At 43.8% G+C, this 12,855-nt stretch overlaps 1 protein-coding gene across 2 annotated transcripts in view; it reads right to left on the bottom strand.

Moving 5' to 3' along the window:
* Positions 1–1,816: 1,816 nt before the first annotated feature.
* The window catches only part of commd7 (COMM domain containing 7), a 17,521-nt gene continuing 6,482 nt past the window's right edge, over positions 1,817–12,855 (bottom strand). The window contains exons 7-10 of one of the 2 annotated variants that reach the window (XR_008321193.1): positions 4,960–5,009; positions 4,405–4,453; positions 1,963–2,509; positions 1,818–1,861 (exon numbers count right to left, since the gene is read on the bottom strand). Coding sequence is in view for 1 of the 2 variants with exons in the window: in XM_053316907.1 (XP_053172882.1) it covers positions 2,433–2,509; positions 4,405–4,453; positions 4,960–5,009 (176 nt within the window). In the remaining variant the exon portion in view is untranslated. Of the gene's footprint in view, positions 2,510–4,404; positions 4,454–4,959; positions 5,010–12,855 lie in introns of both variants that reach the window. The other variant, XM_053316907.1, reaches the window with a different exon arrangement.

The raw sequence follows: 12,855 nt of genomic DNA, 5'->3' as shown, positions 1-12,855 counted from the left end.
TGAAAGTGAACCCTTGTGGTGCGTTCAGGTGCCACTGCAGAACACAGACACAGTGCATCAAACTGATCTTGCGTGGGTTTGAAGCGTCGCATCATGTCTGGTTTCACTTGCACACATCACACACACACACACACACACACACAGGAGGACAGACAGTGTGTGTGTGTGTGTGTGTGTGTGTGTGTGTGTGTTTACCGGTGAAATGCTGTGCTCTTGTTTGCGGCTCTGTCTGCGAGGTTTGGAAGATGGTTCTGGGTCGAGGCGTCTGTCTCAAACTCAGCTGAGACGTTCCTGATGAAGACTTCGCCTGCACACACACACACACACACAGCCTCTTTTTCGGGGCAATAAAACACACTAATCAAAATTCACCTTTCTTTTCTTCTTCCAACGGCTACATGAACTTGAGGGAAGATGTCTCGTGATGTTTTGCGGGCAGGCAGCCATGAAACTTACAAAGCACATTCCTCCCAGTCAGCCCACTGTGGGAACCGAGATGCCGTCTGTGACATGTAGAGAATATCCTAAAGGGTCTATAACTCTCAGCTGAGGTGCTGAGCTAATTACTGCAAACAGTATAAGAATAGATACAGTGAGGTATGACGAGGACTAGTAGACACATGTCCCGCCTCTCCCTCAGGTCACATGCGTCAGGCTTTGGTATTTACCGCTAAGAAGGAGGGAAGGAAGGAAGGAAGGAAGGAGGGAGGCAGGCTTTTAACTGCTCTCATTTATTTACTGCTCTTGTCTTCTATTATTGCTGCTTTTTTTTCTTTCTTTACTGATTAACCCTCCTGTTGTCCTCGAGTCAAGGAAGGAAGGGAGGAAGAAGGAAGGAAAGGAGGGAGGAAGGAGGGAAGGAAGGAAAGAAGGAGGGAGGGAGGCAGGAAAGAAGGAAGGAGGGAGGCAGGAAAGAAGGAAGGAGTGAGGGAGGGAGAAAGGAAAAGAGGAAGGTAGGTAGGAAGGACAGAGGAAAGAAGGAAGGTAGGAAGGAAGGAAAGAAGGAGGGAAGGAAGGAAGGAAGGTGGGAGGGAGAAAGGAAAAGAGGTAGGGAGGAAAGAAGGAAAAAAGGACGAAGGAAGGAAGGAGGGGGAGGGAGGAAGGAGGGAGGGAGTAAGGAAAAGAGGAAGGTAGGAAGGAAAAAAGGAAGGAAGGAAAGAAGGAGGGAAGGAAGGAAGGAAGAAAAAGAGGTAGGGAGGAGAGAAGGAAAAAAGGACGAAAGAAGGAAGGAAGGAAGGATGGAGGGGGTAGGAAGGAAGGAGGGAGGGAGAAAGGAAACGAGGAAGGAGGAAGGAAGAAAGGACAGAAGGAAGGAAGGAAGGGAGGAAAGAAGGAACAGTCAAAACAGATGGGGTCAATTTGACCCGGGAGGACGACATGAAGGTTAATATATGCTCAGGTGTAATAAAGGTCACCATGGTGATGCTGTTCAGCTCTTCATATTATTATTAAAACAACAGGACTGAACATGATCGAGGGTTTGGTTAACTCTCTCTTTTCATTTTACTGTATTTGTTTTGGAGTACGTTTCATAACCGACAAGATGAAAGAATGTAATAATGATTTCATGTTTCGTTCACGTCTGTTTCTCACAACAACAACAAAAAACCACAGAAGAAGAAATGCGACCACAAAATGAGTCAGTTCACTTTTTTAAATTGAAGTTTATTTGTAGATTTGAGTATAAACGTCCAGCAGTAAATAACAAAATGTGTTTCTATGATTAGTTTTAGTCACTTCAATGGACCACACACACACACACACACACACACACACACACACACACACACACACACACACACACACAGAGAGAGAAAACACACACAAAATGATGTAAGACATACCAAAGACTGCCCTGCAGCTACAGCCTGTCATGAACACACACAACACACACACACTCTCTCTCACACACACACACACACACACACACACACACACACACACACACACACACACACACACACACACACACACACACACACACACACACACACACACACACTGTTCTAGGCCACTTATGGGAACATTACATAGACCGAAATTCAATTAGCCTTCCCCAATTATCTGGTCTTCAGTCTCATATTTGTCCTAGTAGCATATGAAAGACCACACACATACACACACACACACACACACACACACACACACACACACACTGTCCTAGGTCACTTTTGGGGACATTACACAGACTTACATTCATTTCCCGGAGACTTATCATGACTCTAACTTGCACCACTGACCCAAAAATCACCTTTTTTCCCAATTTGGGACAAAACTTAAGTCCACAATTTGGACAAACGTTCCCCAGTTAACTGGAAAGTCTGAAATATGTCCCTGAAAGTAGCCTATGACAGACACACACACACACACACACACACACACACACACACACACACACACACACACACACACACACACACAGAGACACACACTCAGCTGAAACACTCCATGCTGGCCTTGGCTCTCTCCATCTCGTGCAGGAAGTTGTAAAACTGAGGGAGCGTCAACTCTGGAAGCAATGAAGGAAGAAAACAGGAAACAGCAGATAAACTTAACAACTATGGTATGAATCTGTTACACTGCAAAAAATACATTAACATGTCACAAGTTTTTATGACAAATGGGAACAAGTGTTTATAAGTTCCCCTCATTAGTTTGGGGTTCATATGTTGTTGTTAATTTGCAACATTTCTTAATAAATTAAGACTTTTTAAAATAGGATTGTTTGCCCCGTTATTCTTTTGAAATAATTACTAGTATGTAATTTAGTAGTATGAAGGAAATGCACTCATTATAAAGTCTCTAAGGAAGAATCTAATGTGCTAATATGTAGTTTGACGCACTCTTACATACTTATTTAGAGTGTATTTAAATGTGTGTGTGTGTAGACTAGATGCTAATAATATATATTTTAAATTCTGAGCTAATATGATGAACATCCTACTCGCTGTGTGTTTGTGCATCTCTCACATGAAAGAAACTCAACATCAGGAAGTGATGAAAGTAAATTATAATCTAAACTCTCGGTGGGTCAACCTGGATTTTCCCTTCCTTTAAAGTCTTCCTGCTTGGGTTAAACAACACAGCAGCAGAAAGGACTCCAGTTAAATAATTAAACAGCACATATTTACATAAAGGAAGGAAGGAAGGAAGGGAGGGAGGGAGGAAGAAAAAGGTAGGAAGGAAAGAAGGTAAAAAGGACAAAGGAAGGAAGGAAGGAACGAACGAACGAAGGATGGAGGGACGAAGGAAAAGAGGAAGGTAGGTAGGAAGGACAGAGGAAAGAAGGAAGGGAGGAAGGAAGGAGGGAAGTAAAGAAGGAAGGAAGGAAAGAAGGAAGGACGGAGGGAGGAAGGAAGGATGGAGGGAGGGAGAAATGAAAAGAGGAAGGTAGGTAGGAAGGACAGAGGAAAGAAGGAAGGAAGGAAGGAAGGTAAAAAGGACAGAGGAAGGAAGGAAGGAACGAACGAACGAAGGAAGGTAAAAAGGACAGAGGAAGGAACGAACGAACGAAGGAAGGAAGGATGGAGGGAGGAAGGAAGGATGGAGGGAGGAAGGAAAAGAGGAAGGTAGGTAGGAAGGACAGAGGAAAGAAGGAAGGGAGGAAGGTAGGAAGGAAGGAGGGAAGTAAAGAAGGAAGGAAGGAAAGAAGGAAGGACGGAGGGAGGAAGGAAGGATGGAGGGAGGGAGAAAGGAAAAGAGGAAGGTAGGTAGGAAGGACAGAGAAAAGAAGGAAGGGAGGAAGGTAGGAAGGGAGAAAGGAAGGACGAAGGAAGGAAGGACAAAGGGAGAGAGAAAGGAAAAGAGGAAGGTAGGTAGGAAGGACAGAGGAAAGAAGGAAGGAGGGAAGGAAAGAAGGTAAAAAGGACAGAGGAAGGAAGGAAGGAAGGAAGGAACGAAGGAAGGTAAAAAGGACAGAGGAAGGAAGGAAGGAACGAACGAAGGAAGGATGGAGGGAGGAAGGATGGAGGGAGGAAGGAAAAGAGGAAGGTAGGTAGGAAGGACAGAGGAAAGAAGGAAGGGAGGAAGGTAGCAAGGAAGGAGGGAAGTAAAGAAGGAAGGAAGGAAGGAAAGAAGGAAGGATGGAGGGAGGAAGGAAGGATGGAGGGAGGGAGAAAGGAAAAGAGGAAGGTAGGTAGGAAGGACAGAGAAAAGAAGGAAGGGAGGAAGGTAGGAAGGAAGAAAGGAAGGAGGAAGGAAAAGAGGACGGAGGGAGGAAGGAAAAGAGGAAGGTAGAAAGGCAGAAAGGACATATCAGATCTGTTTCAAATATTTAAACAACAACAACCTCAGATCAGGTTCGGCACATTTCTGAAGTTCTTGCCAAATATGAAAGATTATCAAAATGTGGTCGGCCATGTTGGTTTTTTGTGTGTGTGTCAGTTTTGGCAGAGACTCGCTCACCCATGTAGACGTTTTCAGTGGAATTCCCCTTTCTGACAACGAGCTTCAACTGCAAGAGGACAAAGTGTGTGATCAACAAACTGAAACATGAACAAAGAGGTGTGTGTGTGTGTGTGTGTGTGTGTGTGTGTGTGTCTGTGTGTGTTTGTGTAAGTCTGTGTGTGTGTGTGTGCGTCGGTGTGTCTATGTGCGTATCTGCGTGTATGTGTGTGTGTGTGTGTGTGTGTGCGCCTGCGTGTGTGTGTCTGTGCGTGTGTGTGTCTGTGTGTGTGTGTGTGTACCTGCGTGTATGTGTGCGTATCTGCGTGTATGTGTGTCTGTGTGTATGTGTGTGTGTGTGCGTATCTGCGTGTATGTGCGTGTGTGTGTCTGCGTGTGTGTGTGTCTGTGTGCGTATATGCGTGTATTCGTGTGTGTGCCTGCGTGTGTGTGTGTGTGCGTATCTGCGTGTATGTGTGTGTGTGTGTGTGTGTGTGTGCGTATCTGCATGTATGTGTGTGTGTGTGTGTGTGTGTGTGTGTGTGTGTGTGTGGAGGGTTTACACAGCCGTCATACCTGCAGAAAGATGTTTCCCACTTTCTGGATTTCACTGGTGCCAACAGTCACTGTAAGAAAGGGGGGGGGGCAGGGGTGAAGGGGGGGGGGGGGGGGGCAGAAAAAAAAAAACACAATTAAGGACAAATTAAAGGTATCACTAATTGTTCCTCACCTAAAACGAGGTTTCACTGTCTATTCAAACATTGCAAATAAAGTTTAAAGATACGTTTGTAAGATGTGTGACTTCCAATCGCTGGCATTGACTGATCTTTTTGGCCCGTTCCCATTACAAACAAGTTAAGTTGATACGTTTGAACACCTGCTGAATGAAAAAGTCCAATATTCACTCATCTTTTAACTGTTTTTACTCTCTACCAACTCCTAAAGGGAAATATCTGGAGCTCTTTAGCTGCTAAATGCTCCACTATGTTCACCAGCTAGTCTGCAGCTAACTGTGTGTGTTTGCTGGTTGGTGCTGAGCAGGAAGTGAACAATGGATTTTTACAGCTATTATTCTGAAATCGACGCTATTAGAGCACTGAGAGTGAATGAAATGCGAAATCTATTGATGTATGCATGCAGTTTAGTACCCTTTATTCGGGATCTTAGTAAATCAGGCCCTACGAATACCCGGATGGTTGCACTTTGCATTTCAACCATTTAGATTTGAATTGTGGAGCAAGGCTTCACAAACTGTGTTTCAACATTTCTGTGTTCAGGATTTAGTGATTAGCATAAACCCGCCCCTGCTGCTGTAGAGGTAGAAATACATTCAGCACACTACTACTACTACTACAGTCTACAGTTAGCCAGTTAGCTGAGTTAACCTCCAAGCTAGCTGCCGAGCTAGCAGCAGAAAGCTCTCAGACCTAGCGTCCATGTTTCTGGTAGAGGTGGTGACTTTGATTGACAGGTGACACTTGGTAGGGGGCGGGGCTTCAGCGTTTGGGAGCAGAGAAAGAGGCTGATTTTTACACAACTTTGAAGCCTAATTTCATATATTTGGTGATTTTTTTAATCATTCAAATTTGGCAGGGTGGTTAACAACACTCTTTTCTGTGGTATGTCAAACTCAGAACACATATTTATTCTTACTTTACACGGGACTTTAAGTGTGCAACGGCCATGTTTGATTTGAGACACTAACCTGTCGAAATTTGCACACTACTCAAGTAAGTACACAGTGTACTAACAGAAGTGTGCAATCTGAGACAGAGTGTATGATGGTCTGTCAACTTAAAATGTTCCAGTTGACTGAAATCAAGCGTGAATGATTAACACATCTGCATCACGAATGTCTTTAATTATATTTTGCATGCAACAACTTTTACCTAAACAATAAAATCAAATGTTGAGATCTGCCATGCTCTTTATAAACACTCAGATTGACAAGATGATCCTTTTGAATACGACCTTTGAAGCATGCAGAACCAACACTGGATCTCAGACTAGTCTGGACCAGCGGCTTCCAAACCTCTTTTTGCCAAAAGTACACCAAAGGACAAGCCAAGCTCCTGAGGCACGCCTGTAATCATCACTCTGCTAAAACAGCCTCTATAACATATTTCATCATCACTCCCGTAAACGCCTAGTTTTATTATTTAATGCCAAATACAATTCAAACAGCGATATTACTCATTAAATATTTAAGAAGTCAGTGACACACCCATTTGAACTTATTACTTGAAACTCATATCTGAAAGAGGAAGCGTTGTGCAGAGAGCAGACAGGACTAACGCTCATTTATATGATTTAAGCTTTTTTTTAAGGAATATAAAATGCATGGATGAATGAGTTTGACCGTCTGGAGGTAGCGTAGAAATGAGGTAGACATATGCCTCTCAACTCAGTTTTATTTTTTTAAAGAATAAAAGTTGACCTTTTTGGTCAACATACTGTACGTCTCTAAAGACTCTCCAGCTGGTCCAGAATGCAGATGCTCATGTTCTGACAAAAACTAGAAAGAGAGATCATATTAATCCTATTTTAGCTTCACTGCATTGGCTTCCCGTAAAATTCAGAACAGAATTCAAAATCCTTCTCCTCACTTTCAAAGCTCTTAATGGTCAGGCTCCATCATATCTTAAAGAGCTGATAGTACCTTATGTACCCACTAGAACACTGCGCTCCCAGCATGCAGGTCTACTTGTGGTTCCTAGTATCTCTAAAAGTAGAACAGGAGGCAGAGCATTCAGCTATCAGGCTCCTCTCCTGTGGAACCATCTTCCAGATTTGGTCCGGGGGGGGGGGCAGACACCCTCCCTACGTTTAAGAGTAAGCTTAAAACTTTCCTTTTTGATAAAGCTTATAGTTAGGGATCTTAGAGCTCTTAACTTATGCTGCTATAGGCTTAGACTGCCGGGGGACTCCCATGATGCACTGAGCTCCTCTCTCCTCTCTCCTCCTCCCTCTCTCTCTCTATCCATCCATCTATATATATTAACATTCATGTTCTATTAATGCATTCAATAACCTAAACTTCTTCCCCGGAGTTGTCTGTTCTTTCTCGTCTCACAGGTAATCTGGGCCTGTAGACGTCCGGATGACAGATTCCAGTCCCGGACCTTCTAGCTTCATTGTTGATTTTCATTGTGCTTCTCTCCTCTATCCTTCCTCTCTCTCTCTCTCTCTCTCCTCTCTCCTTCCTCTCTCTCTCCTCTCTCTCCTTTCTCTCTCTCTCCTCTCCTTCCTCTCTCTCCTCTCCTTCCTTCCTCTCTCTCCTCTCCTTTCTCTCTCTCCTCTCCTTCCTTTCTCTCCTCTCCTTCCTTCCTCTCCTCTCCTTCCTTTCTCTCTCTCTCTCCTCTCCTTCCTCTCTCTCCTCTCCTTCCTTCCTCTCTCTCCTCTCCTTTCTCTCTCTCCTCTCCTTCCTTTCTCTCCTCTCCTTCCTTCCTCTCTCTCCTCTCCTTCCTCTCTCTCCTCTCCTTCCTTCCTCTCTCTCCTCTCCTTCCTCTCTCTCCTCTCCTTCCTCTCTCTCTCTCTCCTCTCCTTCCTTTCTCTCCTCTCCTTCCTTTCTCTCCTCTCCTTCCTTTCTCTCCTCTCCTTCCTCTCTCTCTCTCTCCTCTCCTTCCTCTCTCTCCTCTCCTTCCTCTCTCTCTCTCTCTCCTCTCCTTCCTTTCTCTCTCTCCTCTCCTTCCTTTCTCTCTCTCTCTCTCTCTCTCCTTCCTCTCTCTCCTCTCCTTCCTCTCTCTCTCTCTCCTCTATCCTTACTTTATCTCATTTCCTTCCTCTCTCTCTCTCCTCTCCTTCCTCTCTCTCTCTCTCCTCCTCTTCCTCTTCCTCTCTCTCCTCTCCTTCCTTTCTCTCTCTCCTCTCCTCTCCTTCCTCTCTCTCTCTCCTTCCTCTCTCTTCCTCTTCCTCTCTCTCCTCTCCTTCTTCTCTCTCCTCTCCTTCCTGTCTCTCCTCTCCTTCCTTCCTTTCTCTCCTCTCCTTCCTCTCTCTCTCCTCTCCTTCCTCTCTCTCCTCTCTCTCCTTCCTCTCTCTCTCTCCTCTCCTTCCTCTCTCTCCTCTCTCTCCTTCCTCTCTCTCCTCTCCTTCCTCTCTCTCTCTCTCCTTTCCTTCCTTCCTCTCTCTCCTCTCCTTCCTCTCTCTCTCCTCTCCTTCCTTTCTCTCCTCTCCTTACTTCCTCTCTCTCCTCTCCTTTCTCTCCTCTCTCTCCTCTCCTTCCTCTCTCTCCTCTCCTTCCTCTCTCTCCTCTCCTTCCTCTCTCTCCTCTCCTTCCTCTCTCTCTCTCCTCTATCCTTCCTTCCTCTCCTCTCCTTCCTCTCTCTCTCTCTCCTCTATCCTTACTTTATCTCATTTCCTTCCTCTCTCTCTCCTCTCCTTCCTCTCTCCTCTCCTTCCTTCCTCTCCTTCCTCTCTCTCCTCTCCTTCCTCTCTCTCCTTCCTCTCTCTCCTCTCCTTCCTCTCTCCTTCCTTTCTCTCTCTCTCTCTCCTTCCTCTCTCTCCTTCCTCTCTCTCTCCTCTCCTTCCTTTCTCTCTCTCCTTCCTCTCTCTCTCTCCTCTCCTTCCTCTCTCTCCTCTCCTTCCTCTCTCCTCTCCTCTCCTTCCTTCCTCTCTCTCCTCTCCTTCCTCTCTCTCCTCTCCTTCCTCTCTCTCCTCTCCTTCCTTTCTCTCCTCTCCTTCCTCTCTCTCTCCTCTCCTTCCTCTCTCTCTCCTCTCCTTCCTTTCTCTCCTCTCCTTCCTCTCTCTCCTCTCCTTCCTCTCTCTCTCTCCTCTATCCTTCCTTTCTCTCCTCTCCTTCCTCTCTCTCTCTCCTCTATCCTTCCTCTCTCTCCTCTCTACCCCAACCGGTCGAGGCAGATGTTCTCCCACTCTGAGTCTGGTTCTGAGGGTTCTTCCTGTTAAAAGGGAGTTTTTTCTCTCCACTGTTGCTCATGTGGGAATGTTGGGTCTCTTTAAAGTTAAAACCTGAAGAGTTCGGTTTAGAACCTGCTCTATGTGTAAAGAGCCTTTAGATAACTTTGTTGTGATTTGGCGCTATACAAATAAAGATTGATTGATTGATTGATCGGTGTGTCTTAAACAATAATGGTAAAATAAAACATGAAGCTGTAGTAGATGGAGAAAGAGTTGGAGTAGCTACATCAGAGGAAGTCCACTTCTGCCTCAGACCAACTATGAGTTCTACGTTATAATGTCTTGTCCTGCTCACTGATTTCCCTTCTCACGTTGTTTTCCTCCTTCATGTGCCTCATTTTAATAATTCCAGCCATCTGACTTTTAGGGAATTTTCCATAACTCATTGGCGTTACGTTATAGGCCTCGAGGTCATCGTAAGGCCGCACTGAGTCTCGACTTTGAGACAGTGTTGGACTCTAGATTTGCTCCTTTTGGGGAAAACCCCCCCGAGGCACCCTGATAGTGTTGCTATAGCAGCCGACGTCAGAGAGTCAGAGTGTTTGTGTCTCTGTCTGAACGGAGTAACTGTAGTCACTGAGCTGCGTTCACAGACATTGTCCTCATCTGAAGACCAATGAGTTGTTGATGTGTTGAATCTGAGCATATTTGGTTCAACTGTGGTTTTATTATCTGTGTGACTTATTATAAGAGTCTCCAAAACTCAAGAATTTAAAATGCAGCATCAGGACAAAGCATGAACTGATTATTCTTTCACTGTCTCTTAGTTTAGTTTAATTTAGTTTATTTGCATATAAAGGGAAAAAAACACAATACAAGGAAAAGTAATATATGCAGATTTTTGAGGTTAATAAAATAAGATACTTCTGACTCTCTGTCTCTACCTTTAAATCCTGCCTTGTACTAACGCACTTTGTAGTCACAGGGAGGGAGGGAGGAAGGAGGGAAGGGAGAAAGAAGGAAGGAAAGGAGGAAGGGAGGACGGAGGAAAGAAAGGGAAGGAAAGAAGGAAGGGAGGACGGAGGAAAGAAGGAAGTAAGAAGGAACGGAGGACAGAGGAAAGAAGGAAGGATGGAGGGAAAGAAGGAGGAAAGAAAGGGGGATGGAGGAAGTACAGACGGAAGGAAGGAGGGAAGGAAGAAAGGGAGGAAAGAAGGAAGGATGGAGGGAAAGAAGGAGGAAAGAAAGGGGGATGGAGGAAGTACAGACGGAAGGAAGGAGGGAAGGAAGAAAGGGAGGAAAGAAGGAAGGGAGGACGGAGGAAAATAGGAAGGTGGGAGGGAAAGAAGGAGGAAAGAAAGGGGGATGGAGGAAGTACAGACGGAAGGAAGGAGGGAAGGAAGAAAGGGAGGAAAGAAGGAAGGGAGGACGGAGGAAAAAAGGAAGGATGGAGGGAAAGAAGGAGGAAAGAAAAGGGGATGGAGGAAGTACAGACGGAAGGAAGGAGGGAAGGAAGAAAGGGAGGAAAGAAGGAAGGGAGGACGGAGGAAAAAAGGAAGGTGGGAGGGAAAGAAGGAGGAAAGAAAGGGGGATGGAGGAAGTACAGACGGAAGGAAGGAGGGAAAGGAAGAAAGAAGGAACAGTCAAAACGGGGAGGACGACACGAACACTGACAACAACAGCAAGGACATTTTTTAGTACTGATATGATCAATAAAAAAAAAACCCTGTCATTCATAAATCCCTAAACCCAGACGCACAGATAACATGTAGAGACACAGTCTGTTTGCATGTCAATAAACGGCACAGTCAGTTAAAGCTCAGCAGACCCCCCCCCCCCTCCCCACACCCCCCACTCCCCTCCCCTCCTCATAAACTGAACATCAGCTCCACCAAAGCTTTTAGACGGTGATGCTAATGGCCGTCCTTGCCTTGTGTATTAACATCTCTATCAGCTGTGAGTGTTTGGAGTCATCAGCCTGTTTGATTTAAACAATGAAACCTGTTAGAGACCAATCAGCTGTTCACATCAGAGGTGTTTAAATGAGACTGAGGCTCTAATAAAGCCGTAGAGAGTGTAGAGAGCTGTAAATGATGCTAATGACTGGGTTAGACTTCATAAATATGTACATTTGAGGAGGAGAGAAAACTGAAGTGGAGCATCTTTAACATGAAATCCTGCAACTATGTTCACAAGCTGTCTGCTTAGTTTCTCCTGAAGCTACATTAGGAAGGATTTTAATGGAAAATGCATCAATATTAAATCATGACTGGACTTATAATTACATTAAAAGCTCAATCTGATGTGATTTTCTTTTTTTAACACTGTTTTTAATAAACCTGGAAAACAAAATTTAAAGTTATAGATTAATAACAAACACCAAAATTGAATATACAGACAGATTTTAAGCTGTACCAATAGAGGGAAAGAAAACAGCTGCATAAAAAAGGTAAATAATGATACTACATAAAATTAAATTAAAAGTTAAAAGATACTAAATAAAGAAGGAGCGGACGTCTGTAAACACTGTGATATATCTATAGAGGGTCTGTATTAAGAGTACATGGGTAAGTAGTAGTAAAAGTGATTATTAATGCACTGTGACAAATAAAGTACCTTTTTTTTATAATAACTATTAATATTTCAGCTTCTACTCTTATTAAGGTGATTTATAAAAGTAAAACCATATTTTACAGAATCTACCCTTTTGTCCTTTCACTGAAAATGTTATTTCCTCTACATGAAGTGTCTTAAAATAGCAGTCAGGTGTCCATATGAGCAGTAAAATATGTTTTTCCTCTCTGTAATCATTCCTCCTGTTCTTCATACTGACTATTAAAATCCTTCAAATGTGCTTTCAATGTGAGGAGATGAGATGGAGGACATTTAAAAGTCTTAATTAAGTCTTAGTTAAGTTTTATCAAGTTTTAAAAGCCACACATCCTCCTGTAATCTGTGTTTTTGTATCTTGAAGAGCTTCAGCTTCATAACACAACCTGTCCTCCTCTACCTTTATCACTCTTTCTTTTCCTCTTCCCCTTCCTCTTCCCCTTCCCCTTCCTCTTCCTCTTCCCCTTCCTCTTCCTCTTCCTCCAGCTTAATTAGGCCAAATATTTGCTGGTTGCAGCTTCTCAAATTTGGGGTTTTAGACTGTTGGCCAAAACTTCTTAAACATTTTCTTAGAACTATTTTCTGACATTTTTTTTAATCATATTTAATGGATCATCTGCAGCTCTGTAATCATTCCTCCTGTTCATACTGACTATTAAAACCCTTCAAATGTGCTTTCAATGGGAAGTGATATCATTTAAAGTCATTGATCAGCTTCTATTGAGCTTCATCAGTGTGAGTTAGTCATATCAAGTGATATCTGACACATTTACAGTCTTTATAGCATCAGATTCCCTCTTAGTGTTTCCTTTTGAGCTGTGGTGGAAGTATAGTAACAAAAAGAGACTTTGGTACTAAAAACACTGTAACGCTGAAACATAGAAGATGAAGATTTGACTCATTTGGACGCTGAAGCTTCATATTAGCTTCAGATCAACTTTTAAATACTGTACATTTTATTTTGAAGGGATGTTTTAATGGTCAGTATGAACAGGAGGAATGATTACA

This window comes from Scomber japonicus, chromosome 4 (genome assembly GCF_027409825.1).
Source record: "Scomber japonicus isolate fScoJap1 chromosome 4, fScoJap1.pri, whole genome shotgun sequence".
Classification (NCBI taxonomy): domain Eukaryota; kingdom Metazoa; phylum Chordata; class Actinopteri; order Scombriformes; family Scombridae; genus Scomber; species Scomber japonicus.
Note: the sequence above shows the minus strand (reverse complement) of the source record. Positions and strands in the feature narration are given on the sequence as shown.